Source organism: Salvelinus fontinalis, chromosome 8, assembly GCF_029448725.1.
Source record: "Salvelinus fontinalis isolate EN_2023a chromosome 8, ASM2944872v1, whole genome shotgun sequence".
In the NCBI taxonomy this organism is placed as follows: Eukaryota; Metazoa; Chordata; class Actinopteri; order Salmoniformes; family Salmonidae; genus Salvelinus; species Salvelinus fontinalis.
The window spans coordinates 9,783,754-9,802,238 of NC_074672.1; the positions used below are offsets into that span (position 1 = coordinate 9,783,754).

The 18,485-nt window shown below is 42.2% G+C and overlaps 1 protein-coding gene across 2 annotated transcripts in view; it reads left to right on the top strand.

The window, feature by feature from the left end:
- The first annotated feature begins 3,225 nt into the window (after positions 1–3,225).
- dip2ba (disco-interacting protein 2 homolog Ba) overlaps positions 3,226–18,485 on the top strand; it is a 68,178-nt gene continuing 52,918 nt past the window's right edge. For both annotated transcript variants that reach the window (XM_055930933.1, XM_055930935.1), the window contains exon 1: positions 3,226–3,485. In XM_055930933.1, the coding sequence (XP_055786908.1) occupies positions 3,401–3,485 (85 nt within the window). In that variant the 5' untranslated portion in view covers positions 3,226–3,400. The remainder of the gene's footprint in view (positions 3,486–18,485) is intronic.

Genomic DNA, 18,485 nt, shown 5'->3' on the forward strand with positions numbered 1-18,485 from the left:
CAGAAAACAGTTTTCAACCAGCGATTGAGTTGTGAGACTCTGCTGTAGAGCTCATCACTCCCCGTAACTGGGAGGGGGCCGGAGACAATTACTCGATGCCGACATCTTTCTAGCTGATTTACACGCTGAAGCTATGTTGCGCTTGGTGAACTCTGACTGTTTCAACCTAACAATCGTTGGTGCCGACGTGGATAACAATACCCCTATACGCTCTACACTCGCCAGTTTTAGCCAGCACCATCTTCAGATTAGCCTTAACGTCGGTAGCCCTGCCCCCTGGTAAACAGTGTATGGTCGCTGGATGATTAATAAAAGCCAAAATGTGCAGTTTTGGCAGCCAAATATGTGTGTTCCTGCCACAACCTGAGGGACAGCCAGTGAAAAATGCAAAGTAATATTGATAATATTTCCCATTTAGCTTAGTTTTGTTTTGTCTTTCATACCAGGTCATATGTCTTCTCAAGTCATATTGACACTGGTCTACTACTGTTGCTTTAATTTATTGTTGTTCTGATTAATATTGTTGTTGTAGTTGTTGTTAATGGTAATCCCATGTCCACTACTACTGTTATTATTGCTGTTGGTCCCACCATTTATTTATATAAATATATATATATTTTGTATATATATACATATATATTTGATTTTTATTTTTCGATATGTATACTTTGACAATGTAAGTAATAACGAACCTACCATGTCAATAAAGTCAATTGAATTGAATTGAAATGGATTATTTTTAAGTCTAATACTGAGGGTAATGTAGTCGCCAATGACTAGGGTTTTCAATTTGTCAGAGCTAATGGTGGGAGGCTCAGACCCCGTAACGGGAGGAGTAGAGACCAGAGAAGGCTCGGCCTCTGACTCCGACTCGCTGCTTAATGGGGAAAACCGGTTGAACGTTTCTATCGGCTGAATGAGCGACATCGGTTGAGCATTCCTACAACATTTCCCTCCAGAAGCCATGAGAAAGTTGTCCGGCTGCGGGGACTGCGAGGGGATTTATATTACTATCTGTACTTACTGGTGGCGCAGGCGCTGTTTCATCCTTTCCTACACTGAAATTACCCTTGCCTAACGATTGCGTCTGAAACTGGGCTTGCAGCACAGCTATCCTCGCCGTAAGGCGATCGTTCTCCTGTATATTATGAGTACAGCGACTGCAATTAGAAGGCATCATGTTAATGTTACTACTTAGAGTGAAACTACTACTTAGAGCGTCCGGAGTGAAAAAGTTGAATGAAAAAAAGTCGAGGGAGGGAAAAACTTATAAAGTTGATGGTTTTTGCTACTGCACAAGTTCTTGAAATGTTCCGGTTTGACTGACCTTCATGTCTTAAAGTAATGATGGACTGTCGTTTCTCTTTGCTTATTTCAGCTGTTCTTGCCATATTATGGACTTGGTCTTTTATCAAATAGGGCTATCTTCTGTATACCAACCCTACCTTGTCACAACAACTGATTGGCTCAAACGCATTAAGATGGAAAGAAATTCCACAAATTAACTTAACAAGGCACACCTGTTAATTGAAATGCATTCCAGGTGACTACCTCATGTAGCTGGTTGGTTTTGGTTACTACATGATTCCATATGTGTTATGTCATAGTTTGATGTCTTCACTATTATTCTACAGTGTAGAAAATAGTAAAAATAAAGAAACCCTTGAATGAGTAAGTGTATCCAAACTTTTGAATGGGAGTGTATATCAGGGGTTTTCCTGGCTCAAAAACAGGCTAAGGTGGTAACTTTGCGTGGTCCGTCATTGTGCCATTCAACCTCCACCACCACCTGACTCTGGCCCTCCCAAATTAACCTCAATGTAGTACATTTTTACTAATTTTTTGGTGGCTCTGTAAATCAACAACGTGGCCACCTTAAAATGTTATTTCTATTCTGGTTAGAGCCAGTTTGCGCTGTTCTGTGAAGGGAGTAGTACACAGCGTTGTATGAGATCTTCAGTTTCTTGGCAATTTCTCGCATGGAATAGCCTTCATTTCTCAGATCAAGAATATACTGATGAAAGAAAGTTCTTTGTTTCGGGCCATTTTGAGCCTGTACTCGAACCCACAAATGCTGATGCTCCAGATACTCAACTAGTCTAAAGAAGGACAGTTTTATTGCTTCTTTAATCAGGACCACAGTGTTCAACTGTGCTAACAGAATTGTAAAAGGGTGTTCTAATGATCAATTAGCCTTTTAAAATGATAAACTTGGATTAGCTAACACAACGTGCCATTGGAACACAGGAGTGATGGTTGCTGATAATGGGCCTCTGTACGCTTATGTAGATTTTACATAAAAAATCTGCCGTTTCCAGCTACAAGAGTCATTTACAACATTAACAATGTCTACACTGTATTTCGGATCAATTTGATGTTATTTTAATGGACAAAAAATGTGCTTTTCTTTCAAAAACAAGAACATTTCTAAGTGACCCCGAACTTTTGAATGGTAGTGTATATAATAGGTGGTTTCAGAGGAAAGCCCATAAAATTGTCAGAGACTCCAGTCACCCAAGACATAGACTGTTTTCTCTGCTACCGTATGGCAAGCGGTACCAGAGCGCCAAGTCTAGGACCAAAAGGCTTCTACCAACCAAGCCATTAGACTGCTGAACAACTAATCAAATGGCCACCGGACTATTTACATTGAACCCCCCCGTACTCGCTGTTTATCTATGCATAGTCACTTCACCTATCTACATGTACAAATTACCTCAACTAACCTGTACCCCCGCAGACTGACTCAGTACCGGTACCCCCTGTATATAGCCCCGTTATTGTTATGTTATTGTGTTACTTTTTATTCTTTTTTACTTTTAGTTTATTTGGTAAATATTTTCTTAACTCTTCTTGAACTGCACTGTTGGTTAAGGACTTGTAAGTAAGCATTTCACGGTAAGGTCTACACTTGTATTTGGAGCATGTGACAAATATAGTTTGATTTGATTTGTAAATCTTATACAGTCTATGATTCACACAGATAATTATTTGACATGGTATGCCACATGTCAGGTCATCTGGTGTCATACAAATGAAGTTAAATTAAACTGTACATTTACAATTCTACTTTAATGCTAATTTAGGACTCACTATCAAATTAGCATATAGTAATCCATTGTACACAGTTGTACTATCTCTAGAGCACCACAAGAGGGAGCACAAGCTGTATGACTCGATCTATATATCCTGTTTTGGGTGCAGCCTGTCCGCCAGTATGTGAGAGATCACGTGACTGCTCATTGCCATTGGTGAGCTCTCCCCATTATGGCGGAGAATGGATTGTCTCTTCTATTCAAATTCATTTTTTGTGTCTTGATGCTGGTATTTTAACCCAGAATAGATTTCGTTTTACTTAAAGCACACTTCGTTTTACTTAAACCACACTTCGTTTTAAGTCATGGCAGACCGTGGCGTGGATTTCTCTGGTATACCGAAAGAGCTTCGAGACCATTTGGCAGAGTTGGAATTGGAGCTATCGGAAGGTAAGGAGGGTGACGAGGGGATGAGGCTAGCAAGCTAGAGTAGTGAATTCAAATTCACCCCATGTAGTTACGTTAGATAGATAGACACCAGTTGCGGCTATCAAATTAGCGCTATGTATTATGTGTCTCTTTGAGTATACAAGGCAAATTGCAACATTTGAGTGTATTATAGCCATACACAATCGTGTTCTGCCAATGTCTGGCCAGCTAGCAACCCTTTTCTGCTAGCATTGCATTGACAGACAGCAGAAAGAGAATGGCTCAACCCCTGTGGTCATGGGCTCTCTAGTCTGTGACTGTCTCGCACTTGTCTAGGTTCAATCTAGGTTCACTCATTTCATAGCTATTTTATATGTAAAGCCATTGATTCATCTGTAAATAACTATGCAGATAAATACTAATACTATTTCGGTTGTGATTTAATGTCAAAGCCAAACTTGTCAGAATCATCTGGCTATGACAGCTTGGTTTTAGCCAAAGCCTTTGTCTTTAGCAATCATGGATCTTCTTGACCATCAGTTCAGGGTTGGCGTCAATAACCAGTAAGTCAGTGGATTTAGGAGTGTAATGTTCGGTTTTCAGTTGGTTAATTCTGCATTGCACAACCTGCGACTCAATGTGTGGGTTTGTGACTGGAAGAATTGGAGATGACTAACTACAACAGCCATTGAAATGAAACATGAGTACTGATACTCATCACATATCATAAATGCACCTGTAGCCAGTCTATATTATGTTGGTATGACAACCTCATAGCATATGACAGGATGTGACATCATATGGTCCTCTGCATGGCTTGACCAGATAGGGTAACCTTTGGACACCAATGACATTTAGGCTTCATTGTTTGCTGAGGCACACTCAATATTAACTTGAGCTGTGTGTTTGTCGGGGTGGGGATGTGTGTGTGTGTGTGTGTGCACACATGTGGCACATGCCCATCCCCCTCCCTCCCATCTCAAACAGCTGCAACCCCGGGGTATGACAGAATGGTGTTAAACATTTAATTCAACGGAATCGGTACTGTACTAAACGACCAGTTGATTGAAGAAGGGCCTGATTATGGTGGTGTGCTGCAACTTCTAATGGTCACACCCATATTGATCAGGCCACACCGCACGCACCACACGGGAGGAAGAATGGCTCGCACCGTTTTAGGGTAATGTGTCATTCAGTACAAACTGCCACGCGACATAGGAAACGTTGAACCGAACTGAACGCAGCCCTGGTCTCCTCCTCCCTGACACCCAGGAAACGTTCAGAAGTCAGGTGTTGTGGAACGTTACCAATAGAAATGTCATGAATATAGTTGGCATGATGCCTTATTCTACACGTCAGAGAAACAAGTTTGTTCTACGTAACATTCTATCTGCACGTTACACAATGTTGTGCCCTGCTCAACGTGCCCCTGGGGTCTGTTCAGGAGGGTGCAACGTTTCAGAATGTTTACATATAAATATAAGCCATTGAGTAGTACAACAGATATGAATGTCGGTCAGGTAGAGGGTTGGAAGCGTGTCTGCAACGTTCAATCCGACCGTTACGCGTCACTGAAAACATCCCTGGGCTGAATGCATTCAGCTGGAGAAGCTTGCTCGCTCCATCACCTAACCAACTGATTTATGGATTGTGATTGATCATTAGGAAAGATAGCCCTTCAGATCATGTAATAAAGGAGTGATAACATGGTAATAAAGTGGAAAGTAAAGACTAGATGTCATTAGCATGTTTCACTTGAATCATTCCATCCAGACTCTTTTTAGATGCAGCCCCTTGAATAACCACCCTAGCCCAGATTCAGTAGGCTAGCCTGTGTGACACACACCACTCCTGTGACAGTAGCTAATCTATGCTGGAGCGTGCTTCAAGGGACAAGCGTCTGAAAAAGAGTGACATACGCAACCATATTTTGTCCCCTGCCTGCCCTGCTCATAACAAACACCACCACAGAATCGAGTCAGAGCGGAAATGCCTGTTGTTGGGTTGCTTAGATGAGAACAGAGGCAAGCCAAGTGGCCTCTTAAATAACAATCCAGTTCTCTGTGTGTGTGTGTGTGTGTGTGTGTGTGTGTGTGTGTGTGTGTGTGTGTGTGTGTGTGAGCAAAGCCCCCAGTGACCAGTGAGGACACAATGCGCCTCATTCAGCTGGTCACGGCCATGGTGGCATTTAGTAGGCCATTCAACTAAACTCTATAATCTGTGTCCCAATTGACACCCTATTCCCTTTATAGTGCACTACTTTTGACCTGGGTAGTGCACTATAAAGGGAATAGGGTGCCATTTGGGATGCAATTTTGCGTGCTGCAGTAGAAATGAGCTGCTCTTATACAAAGGGAGGGGAGGGGTCGGACATAGTTCGGAGGATGGTGTACTGTGTGTGTTCAAAGCCCCCCGTGTTGTTGTGTTAGCGTTCAGCCAGGAGTGACTAGACGTGACTCACCTGTCCTCGGTAACTAACTGCTGTTTCTCCTCATTGATAGAGAAATTTCCGTCCTTAAAGTTTACAGAAGCATTTGGCTATTTTCTGCTTTCAGAGGTATTTGCTTTCGTCAGCAAGGGTTCACTGAGTTTACTTATGAATGATAGATTATTCGGGGTGTTTTTTGATATTTGAATTTGTTTTTTGCCGGTTGCTGCTTTCATATTGTTCGATAGGAAACCGTTTTAAAAATGTTTTCCTCTCTTGATTGTTTTCTGGAACATAATGTGGCATGAGTGCCTGTGTGTGGGTGTGTGCATCGGCGTGTATACAGTATGATGAGCTCCTGTCCTACATACTTACTGACTTTGCCTGCTACTGTGGCCAGTGTGTGATTGGGAGTCCAGATTATTGCCAGTTGCTTCCTATCTAGGCCAGCCAGCCATTTGTGCCCTATCTGAGTCATTTATCCAGTGGGTCAGGCAGCACAGCAGAGGAACAGCATCTAAAATCTGAGAAATAAGGGTATCCGCAGCAGCACAGTGCTGTGCTACACTGTTATCCAGCCATTAGTGGCAGCCAGCAGACCTATAGGTTCAAGTAAGTAGGCCTATTTGCTTTTCTTTCAAAAGCTTTGAGCTGTGTTCGATTTGAGCTCGCCCTGGCGCAAGGTAACAGAATAGTCCCAAAAGTGCATACAAACCTTGCCCAAAGCTTAAAGTATTTGAAATAAATTGAATCCTATTTGAACTCCAGTGATATCTGATGCTATCATCCACCAACTGCACCCATTAGTGACAGCACTGTAGATAGGAGATGATGGAATAATAAGGCAGAACCTTCAAGGTCCAATGCAGCCATTTTTATCTCAATGTCAAATCATTTCTGGGTAACAATTGTTTTCAATTAAAGTGGTCAAAAAGAAACAAAAATAGCTTCTTAGCAAAGAGCAATTTCTCAAGCAAGGATTTTGATGGACTCTCTGGGAGTGTTCTGAGTGGGGAGGGAAAAACTGAACTAGCTGTTATTGGCAGAGAGGTTTGGATCTCATTCTTATTGGTCTAAAAAGGGAAATTCCACAGTAACGGAATTGTGCTGAGACTCAGAATGTTCCCTTAAAATGTATGCCAAACAAAAACCATTGATTACAAAGTTTAACACACCAGACAACTCTATGCAGAAGGACAACTTTTAGTAATTTGCTGGTTGTGGGTGTGTCCACTTTTTCCAATAACTCTGTGCTCTGATTTGATATTCAAAGATGTCTGCAGAGACAATGGGGTGTCATCTATGACATGGCACCTTGACCTTGAAAATGTATTTTGGTGATACAGTAAGTCAAGTGGATTTACATTGTGGGTCCCTGATCTGTACTACACAGAAATGCATAATTATGGAAATGAATGTCATTCACTTCATGGTGATGTATCCTAAATAGGTACACAAAATATGCAGCATCCACCTTGCATATTTGGATATGCTTCACACTGGCTATTATTTTAATGACCTCTGCTCCCAAACACGACCAAATTAGGTTTGTCCTGACCGGACTAAATCTGAACCAATCATAGACGTCTATGTTTTACAAGTTTGGACAGCAGAGTAGAGTATAGTGTACTCAACTCTAGTGTGTTCTACTGTGTACTTTTCTGTACTGTACTATACTCTACTGTGCTGTCCAAACTTGTCAACCCAACTGTTGTGTGACTACTATGATTTCCCATTATAGCCAATTGATTTGATAGTGGAATTTCCCGTTTTAATCACTTAATAACTCATGAATAAAACTGATTTCAGTTTTTTTTAAACACCGCCTTAGACCGCTGCACCACTTGGGAACCCAACTCGGGAGTGTTTAACATTATTTTTGAATGACTACCTGTCACGTTCTGACCTTAGTTCCTTTTTTACGTCTTTATTTTAGTTTGGTCAGGGCGTGAGTCGGGGTGGGCATTCTATGTTGTTTTTCTATGTTTTGTTCTATACGTTATATTTCTATGTGTTTTGCCTAGTATGGTTCTCAATCAGAGGCAGGTGTCGATCGTTGTCTCTGATTGAGAATCATACTTAGGTAGCCTGTTTTCCCACTATGGGTTGTGGGTAGTTGTTTTCCGTTTCAGTGTTTGCACCATTCGGGACTGTTTCGGTTTTCATTTTTATTCTCTTGTTCGTTTTGTATTTTGTATTCATTCTCATTAAAATATAATATGGATACGTACCACGCTGCATTTTGGTCCTCCTCTCCTTCCACCAATGAAAGTTGTTACACTACTCTCACGTATACAATTATCTGTAGGGTCCTTCAGTCGAGCAGTGAATTTCAAACACAGATTCGACCACAAAGACCAGGGAGGTTTTCCAATGCCTCGCAAAGAAGGGCACCTATTAGTAGATGGGTATAAATAAAAAAGCAGACATTGAATATACCTTTGAGCATGGTGAAGTTATTCATTACACTTTGGATGGTGTATCAATACTCCCATTCACTACAAAGATACAGGCGTCCTTCCTAACTCAGTTGCAGGAGAGGAAGGAAACAGCTCAGAGATTTCACCATGAGGCCAATGGTGACATTAAAACAGTTACAGAGTTGAATGGCTGTGATAGGAGAACTGATGGACCAACAACAGAATGAAAAGAAGGAAGCCTGCACAGAATAAAAATATTCAAAAACATGCATCCTGTTTGCAACAAGGTACTAAAGTAATACTGCAAAAATGTGGCAAAGCAATTACCCTTTTGTCCTGAATACAAAGTGTTATGTTTGGGGCAAATGCAACACATGAGTATCACTCTCCATATTGTCAAGCATAGTGGTGGCTGCCTCATGTTATGGGTATGCTTGTAATCGTTAAGGACTGGGGAGTGTTTCAGAATTAAAAAAGAAACGGAATGGAGCTAAGCACAGGCAAAATCCTAGAGGAAAACCTGGTTGTCTGCTTTCCACCAGACACTGGGAGTTAAATTCAACTTTCAGGGGGACAATAACCTAAAACACAAGGCCAAATTTACACTGGAGTTGCTTAGTAAGAAGACAGTGAATGTTCCTGATTGGCCGAGTTAGTTGTGACTTAAATTTGCTTGAAAATGTATGAGAAACCCTGAAAATGGTTGTTTAGCAATGATCAACAACCAATTTTACAGGGCTTGAAGAATTTAAAAAAGAATAATGGGCAAATGTTGGACAATCCAGGTGTGGAAAGCTCTTAGAGACTTGCCGAGAAAGAGGTGATTCTAACATGTATTGACTCAGGGGGTTGAATCCTTATATTATTATTTATTTATTTAACCTTTATTTATCTAGTCAAGTCAGTTAATAACAAGTTCTTATTCAGAATGACGGCCACACCCGGACGACGCTGGGCCAATTGTGCGCCGCCCTATGGGAGTCCCAATCCCGGCCAGTTGTGATACAGCCTGGAATCAAACCAGGGTGTCTGTAGTTACGTCTCTAGCACTGATCTAATCAAGATATATATTCATTTTTATTTGTTACAATTTTTCTTCCACTCTGAGATTACAGAGTATTTTGTGTAGATTAAATCAATTTGAATTCACTTTGTAACACAACAAAATGTGGAAAAGGTACCCTTTTCTGACCTTTTTCTGGTAGTTGTTTTCTAACACCATCTTTTCCATCTGTTTGACCAGAAACCATTTTCACCACTTCACAGTATTATTCCAACCTCGTAGTGTGGAAATATATATAAAACACAGGAAGATCCCGTTTGACTGCAAAGGGCCTTTAACTTCCCCTTTCTACTCGTTGTTGCCGCATTCACACCAGGGGAACATGGTAGGGGTGAAAATGAGGTGCAACTCCATATGATATGTACCTCTGTTCATGCCAGGGGAACTGAGCAGCAGTTAACGCCTTCGGTGAACCCCCGCCTCCCCCTCAATATTATTGCGTTCTTTTGTGTTGCACTTGCATCTGAGCCACATGATATTGAACCAAAGACACAGATGGTTCCTGCCCTTCTGAGATTCTCACTGCTGTTTACAGAACAACCGGTGCTGTTAGATTAGGATATCAGGACCTGCTTAGACAAAGCAATTGTAGCAGTAGAGCAAAGGATCGCAATATATGGGAAAATGAATGACTACAGTGTTGCCGTTATGAGTACACGATGCATGGAATGCCAATGCGTAAATGTATGAAAGCATGCATTTCTCATTTTAAATGTATGTAGTTCGGCCCTTGTGCTGTGCTTACCTATTAATGTCATGTTTTACGTGGCCCCCGGGAAGAGTAGCTGCTGTTTTCCTAAGAAATACTAAGTTGTCTGAACTGAACTGTGGACGACGTGGATGGGATTGAGCCTACAGTGAAGCAGCATGCTGTTCCGTGTGCACGCCTGCCAGGGCCAAGAGGGATTCAGGTGAGAGAGATGACAAGCTTGTGACTGCCAGACACTTCCTTCCGCTTGTTTTAGAACAGCTGATGAGCCTTTGTGTTGTGTTGCACGTATGGTGGAGAAGGGAGAGTTTGAGTCTGGCCAGGAGCGGGAACATGGGCTTTAAAGCTGAGCCACGCAAGTACGCCTAGCTCGAGTCTCAGCCAATCATCCCTCTCCTCTCTCTCGGGGCTTTAGACTCCACTGGCCATGATACACTGAGCCTTGACTCTTGTACCAGATGTTTGTTTGGAACAAGCACTTGCTGTCAGTCTACTTTCACAGTCGAGCTTTTTGGACCAAGCACTTGTTGTGAGTACATAGGCAATAGAGTAAAGCTTTCTCTTCCAATTCATACCATATTGAAATGGGCTAGCCTATATCAAATTGACAGCCAGTTGTTGTATTCAGGCTGCATCTGTGACTTCTGTTTTGTGCCAAGTCTAATGGAGAATAGAGCGCAGGGCAGCATCTCCTTAACTCATTATTTGTTAGGCTAGGCTATATAACGATTTAGTCCAAACAGCTTGTGGGCTGTGAATAGTTAATGTCTCCCATTCCATGGTTCTCCTTTAGGATGGACCAAGGGCTGTGTTCCCTTCACTCCTTCAGGGCTGAATGAATAATTCACATGCTCTCATTAAACACCAGGAGACAAGGCTGTCACCACCCGGCCTCTGTCCCAGGAGGTGTGTGTGTGTGTGTGTGTGTGTGTGTGTGTGTGTGTGTGTGTGTGTGTGTGTCATCCTACTCCACAGTTAAGAGTTGAGGCGTATGTGGCAACGACCTGTGTCGTGTTCAGTTGGTATGAAAGGACAGAGGGTAGGAGGAGAGAGGGTAGGAAGGTAGAGGGTTGAGTATTACCTGAATGAATCCCATAAGAAATGTTTTTTTACGACCCTGTAGAACAGTGCTCGCATCCTAATATCGTCACTAACTTGTATTATAACGCGCATATGAAGATTAGCTGAATTCAAATATGACCTCGTTGTTTTAGCATCATCCAGTGAGGTTTTTTTAAACGACGCCGCGCAATATGGTTCAGTGTTCCAATAAATCAGCAAAATCTACTTGGTTCTGTAATTTCCGGCGTCTTCAAGCTAAAATTGGGATTATGTATACTGCGCTAATGACCATACAAACAAAGAGTAACGAGGGCAATGTACAACACAGGCGAACATAGGAATTTGGGGTAAGTGCAACCAGGGGTTTTATTTTGGGAGCACTGCGACTATGAACAAAAATTCTCCCATATAATAATTGTATTCATGATCAGTTTTTTACCGTTGTTTCCGAGTGCCCTAAAGAAAGAAGTGGTTGCACCATTACTTACAGCGAAAACGGCTTGCTTCTAGCCCAACCAAGGCAAAAGTTCTGACCCATATTACCGACACCATAGCAGAAGGCCGGGCCAACATTTTACATTCATAAACCATGTTGTGGGCAGTTCTAAAACTACTCGCATCTCAGTCGTTAACCATTTGTTTACACTGTTCAGTTATGTTCCCTCATTGGCTAGCTCGCTAACAACCTGTTAACTTGACCAGTAATATGCAAACATTTGGGGGCACATGAAGAAAGTAAAAGGGAGATAGATCAATGATCATCATAAATCTAACGTTTTTTTTTTAAAGAGACGGTGTACAATTTGCAATGTAATGCATCTCAATAGGAATATAGTGCTTTTACACAATGTCCAAACCTGATATTCCAAAAATGACTTGTAAATTCAATGACAGGTATTTTGTATCAACATTTTAGCTTTTATAATAAACTCATGTGTTTACAGTGTTACATATTTGTTTATAGGGCACAACATGTGCTTTGAAAGTAGCTCGAATTCATTCAGGTCCAATATAGGCTGTATCTCAATCAATTTAATAGGTCTTATTTTCTGGTGCTCCTAAATTTCACGTGGTGCTCCTAACTTTTGAATGTTAGGAGCACCAGTGCTACCAATGAAAAATGATCATTTAGAGCCCTGGACATGATCTATATATATTCTCACTGTTAAACCATGCATGAAGTTAGCATTAGGGGCATTACTCAATGCAATTAAGATCAGCGTCCTCCCCTTCAGGGCGACGCTGTCAGTCACAGGATAGCAGAGCAAGAGAACCTGTTCAGTGCTCCAGTCACCGTAGGGCTGTTTATGTGTTACTGTGAGTGGGATGCACCTCTTTCACATTAAAGCTATGATTCATAGAGCTATGACGGGTGGTTATAGGGGGCCTTGAGAAGTCGGGTGATTCACTCTCAAGTTCATTTCTCAACGACAGACACACGTAACAGAAATTGGATGTGACGACTAACAAGGACACTTTTTTTTCTCTTCTCTGGTGCCCTTTATTTTTCAGCACTGGTCATTTGGACAAATCACGATTTCGCAGGTGATCGCATCTTTCGGAAGGGGAGGCAACATTTGGCCCATCAGAGAGATGGCGGGGTGGAGCTACCGTCCTGCATCAGCTCCTCGTTCTAGTATCTTTTCCGACACGTCTGCCCACAGAACTTAATCGAGCATCTGATGCAATTCCGAAAGATTTTAGTTCTGGGTTTCCAAGATGACTCTCAAGTCACAACAACAAGCCAAGGCACTTGTAGTTCATGTCACCAGACAAACCTGAAATCGAGGATACGTGGTGGTGTTGTGCTGCTGAAGGACCTCTGTTGCACAGGATGGGTTGCACAGAGCTGCTTTACTAAACTGCCTGGGAGTCAGACAGCCTTTGTCAGAGGCCCACCGTATTCTCATAGACATGTGCTAACACCTACCACCACATGCCAGTCACTCTCTCACACCCAGTCGTTACAAGTTACAACTCTTATCATCACACTGAAGCAGCAAAGAAGATGGGCGTTGGTACCAAAATACAACTGTCACTTTCTCTGATTTACAGCTCTGAGATAGGAGGATCAGTGTCACAATGTCTCCATAGACTAGAGCAGTATTCTGCTTGGTCCTTGAGAGCTACAGGGTGTGCAGGGTTTTATTCCAACCCACTATTTAGCCTACACAACTAACTTACATTGAACTGATCCAGACTATGATCAGTTAAATCAGGTGTTTTAGTGCTAGGCTAGAATAAAAGCCTGAATAAGGGCCTAGAGACAGGAACACTGCTCTACAGCCTTGGTGTCTTTGCCTGGGTCGTGTTCATTATGACACACTAACGAAACGTGCAACAGACCCTGAAAACCAGTGCTTCTTATTGGACAACTCCAGTTAGTCCCTCCCTGATCCAGTCTGTTTTGTTCCAATTGGTGCCAGATGAACACGATCCTGTTGTCAGAATGTGCTAACCGATAATGTTCTTGTTTTGGAGTCTGGAATCTTCCCCTCCAGCCCCATGTTATCCATGGCAACCATGTGACTGTTGGTGATGTTGGAGAATGCTGTTCTCACTAAATATAGGACCAAATAAACCTGGCGAGACAAATTCACTTTCATGGCTGAGCAGGAGGAAAACAAGCCACTCTTTGACACCACTTCACAAAAGCTATGCTGAAGTAGGGCCCCCTTAGAGGCTCCGTGTAGGAGTCAGTAAGGCAGGCATATTTGTGTTTGTCCGTTCTCTCCCTTATTCCTTTCTTTCTTTCTTTCTTTCTTTCTCTCCTTCTCCTGTGCCCTGCTTGCACAGCCAAAGCAGAATGGTTTGTTGACACTGTTTCACACTGTCAGTCTAACTAACCGCTTGGCTTGACTGCCATATGTGAGTCACTGTTACACACACATGGCCTACCGACATTGGCCTACTGACATTGGCCTACTGACTGACTTATTGCTACAGGGACATATTATCTATCTCTCTCTCTCTCTCTCATCTCTTATCAACTCATTATCTGTGGTATTTGACCTACACTCACGAGATCAAGTTGGAGTGTTATGATAAAAATAAAGAACTTGATTAATGATGTCAATTTGATGAGAAAGACCAGATTCTGTCGGTCTGTCTGTGTATGATTATGAACTGAGAAGCAACTTCAAACAAGTTGTTTGACTTTGGATAAATCTATATTTAGTCTCTCAGTAACATTTTAGCATTCTAATCTTGTCCTCATTCTCCCAGTGTCCTCTCTCTTCAGTCTCTCTTCATCTCTCCCTCCCTCTTTCTTCACCCCCCCCCCCCCCCCCCCCCCCCCTCTCTCGTCCCCCCCTGTCTCTCTTTATAACAGTGGGCTAGGCTCTCTGGATGTGGTCGTTAGACTGTGGATTGTTTGGGTGTGGAGAGCACTGAACATTTTCTAAGCAGTTGGTCATTTTCTAAATATAAAACGAGCTCATGAGTTTAGCCAGAGATGATTTTTGATAGTGGGCAACAGTTTGATACGGTACTGGACTGTGTGGTATGTGTAAAGGAATCCCGTGGTGCTTGATATCTTTCTAAATCCCTGTGGACATATGGTCTGTTACTGGGTTTGTTCAATTTCATGGATATGTCATGGGATTTAGGGCTGATTTGATAGGGGTCATAGTTTTGTACAGTATCAGTACTGTCTCTGGTATGTGTAGCCTATGTCCCCAGGGGAAATCTTTGGGAATCTAGTTGTTGGTGGTCATTTCAACAATTGTTTATATCTTTCTAGTTCAGGCTATGTCCCTGCCTTGGGGATACTTTTCAGGAATCCAGTGGTTGATTTCAACAAAGTTGTGTCTGTCTAAATCCCTATAGACTGATTTTCCATTACTTTGTTTGTGAGAATTCACAGTCCTCAGGAAACCCTCCCACTGATCCTTATAATGTGTGTGTGTGTGTGTGTGTGTGTGTGTGTGTGTGTGTGTGTGTGTGTGTGTGTGTGTGTGTGTGTGTGTGTGTGTGGACCCCTTAATTCAACTCTCTAGAGAAAAGCCAGAACAAAGGGTTTGAAAACACTGAATGGGTGTGGTTTAAAAAGTCAGGAAAAGTTCAGTTGGCTGTAAGGCTCTACATCAAGGTCTGTTAGACATTTATTGGTTTGATGCTATCATTGTATAGGCTTATACCAACTGTAGCCTATAGCAACTGTGTAACAACAACTGAATAACATTGAACTATACCTTAGAGCAGTGGTTCCGGACCCCTTCAAACAGTCAACCTCCAGCTACGTACCCCCTCTAGCACCAGGGACAGCACACTCTCAAATGTTGTTTTTTGCCATCATTGTAAGCCTGCCACACACACTATACTATACATTTATTAAACATAAGAATGAGTGAGTTTTTGTTACAACCCGGCTCATGTGAAGTGACAAAGAGCTCTTATAGTACCAGGGTACAAAAAGTAATATAATAATAATCAATAATGTTGCTCTTTATTTAGCCATCTTACATATAAAACCGTATTGTTCATCAAAAATGGTGAATAACTCCCCACAGGTTAATGAGAAGGGTGTGCTTGAAAGGATGCACATAACTGTGCAATGTTGGGTTGTATTGGAGAGAGGCTCAGTCTTAAATCATTTTCCAAACACAGTCTGTGCCTGTATTTAGTTTTCATGCTAGTGAGGGCCGAGAATCCACTCTCATATAGGTACGTGGTTGCAATGGGCATCACTGTCTTAATAGCGAGATATGGCAAGGCAAGAAACTCTGAGCGCAGCCCTATCCAGAAATCTGTCAGTGGCTTCTGATTAAATAACATTTTCACAGAACCGCTTATTGCAATTTTGTTGAGGCTCTCTTGTTCAGATATTGGTAAGTGGACTGGAGGCAGGACATGAAAGGGATAATGAAACCAGTTGTTTGTGTCGTTTCGGGAAAGTACCTGCGTAATGGCGCACCCAGCTCACTCATAGCGAAGCACAACTCACTCAGGTGCTTCGCTATATCACATTTGACATTGCCCGCACGCTAGAGTTAATTTGCACACAAAAAATCATACAATGATGGAAAGACCTGTGTGTTGTCCTTGTTAATGCAGACAGAAAAGAGCTACAACTTCTTAATCATAGCCTCAATTTTGTCCTGCACATTGAATATAGTTGCGGAGAGTCCCTGTAATCCTAGATTCAGATCATTCAGGCGAGGAAAAAACATCACCCAGGTAGGTCAGTCGTGTGAGAAACTCGTCGTCATGCAAGCAGTCAGACAAGTGAAAATTATGGCCAGTAAAGACAACTATAAGCTCGTCTCTCTATTTAAAAAATGTGACCGTACTTTGCTTCTTGATAACGAGTGCACTTCTGTATATTGTAAAAGCGTTACATGGTCGCTGCCCATATCATTGCATAATGCAGAAAATACACGAGAGTTCAGGGGCCTTGCTTTAACAAAGTTAACCATTTTCACTGTAGTGTCCAAAACATCTTTCAAGATGTCAGGCATTCCCTTGGCAGCAAGAGCCTCTCAGTGGATGCTGCAGTGTACTCAAGTGGTGTCGGGAGCAAATGCTTGCACGTGCGTTACCACTCCTCTATGTCTCCCTGTCATGGCTTTTGCACCATGAGTACAGATACCAACACATCTTGACCACCAAAGTCCATTTGATGTCAGAAAGCTGCCCAGTACTTTAAAAATATCCTCTCCTGTTGTCCTGGTTTCCAGTAGTTTGCAGAAAAGGATGTCTTCCTTAATTGACCCCCCCCATAAACGCAATGGACATGTGCCAGGCCCGCCACGTCTGTCGGCTCATCCAGATGTAACTCATATAATTCACTGGCTTGTATGCCAACCAGTAATTGTTTCAAAACATCTCCTGCCTTGTCACTGATGCGTTGTGAAACAGTGTTGTTTGATGAAGGCATTGTCTATATAGTTTGTTTGGCCTTTTTGTTTGGGGCTTGCCTGTCCTAGCCACTCGGTAGCTCACCATATAAGGCGCTTATAGACCCTTCTTATTAATGGTATCTGTTGCAGTTTATACATGTCTTACTACTCGAAAGTCGTCTAAATTCTCGCTCCAAAAACTCCTATGGCTTATTTTTCAAATTGACATGTTTTGTTTCTAAATGTCTGTGCATGACTGAAGGTTTCCCGTGAGAGAGTAACGGTTAATGTGATCGGATGTTAATTATTTGTCTCGGCTACCTGTATTTGACATTGTGTTGTTATTTCGCTGAACACTAGATGGCTTAATTTGATTTTTGGCAGTGAAACGAGACTACTCAGGCGAGAAAAAACCTCACCCAAATGTATAGCCCTGTTGGAAAATATAAATGTACTGTTTGAAAATGTGGGGTGAATAAAATTTAATTCACAATGATTATTTTTTACGTGAATCACATTTTTCTTTGGCTTTTCCCTGACGGCATTGGGCGTACTCCAGTTTGGGAAAACCTGCCTTAGAGGAAGTGTGTTATTATAACCATTACAATCCATTAGTGAAAATTAGTCCATTCTTAGTCACTTCCTGAATATGAGCTTAAACATGTCATGTTATGGTCAGCTAGTGACGTCTTATTGCTGTAGTAGTGGGTTATGTTATGCAGTAGCCTGTGTCAGTGAATGGTGTCATTGACGACTGAGGGGGTAATGGGTTGGCCTAATGAGGTAATCCGTCTGTCACTGTGATGACTAACGGGAGGTAAGGAAGCAGGACTAGCGGTATCTCTTACACAAACTCATCTCTGTGTGTGTTCATCTGTATCTTCTCCCACACAGACTCCAATGACACACTGATGACTGTGGTGGTCTGGATGGTATCTCTGTTCACCTCTCGCTACTCCTGCCCTGTCCCTCCTCAAAGAGACCTGGCATGCTCCTTCTCTGTCTTGACCCACTGCAACGAGCTCTAAAGAATGCAGTTAGTTTAAACCCTGCCTGAATCCAGACCGAATAATCCTTTCTTTAAAACAAGACTTCCTCTACCAGTTCAAAACAATACTACTCTATTGGTGTGGGAACTAGCTAATATGATTACAAGATGTAGCCTACCTAGCCCAATATGTAGCCTGCCTCCCGAGTGGCGCAGAGGTTTAAGGCACTGCATCTCAGTGCTAGAGGCGTCACTACAGACCCTGGTTCGATTCCAGGCTGTATCACAACCGGCTGTGATTGGGAGTCCCATAGGGCGGCGCACAATTGGCCCAGCATCGTACGGGTTATGGTTTGGCCGGGGTATGTCGTAATTGTAAATAAGAATTTGTTCTTAACTGACTTGCCTAGTTAAATAAAAAATTACAATAAAAATAAAAAATACAAGCAGTGAACTAAGCTTGGTTTGAGAATGTGTGATTATCAATAATACATATAGGCCTATATCTATC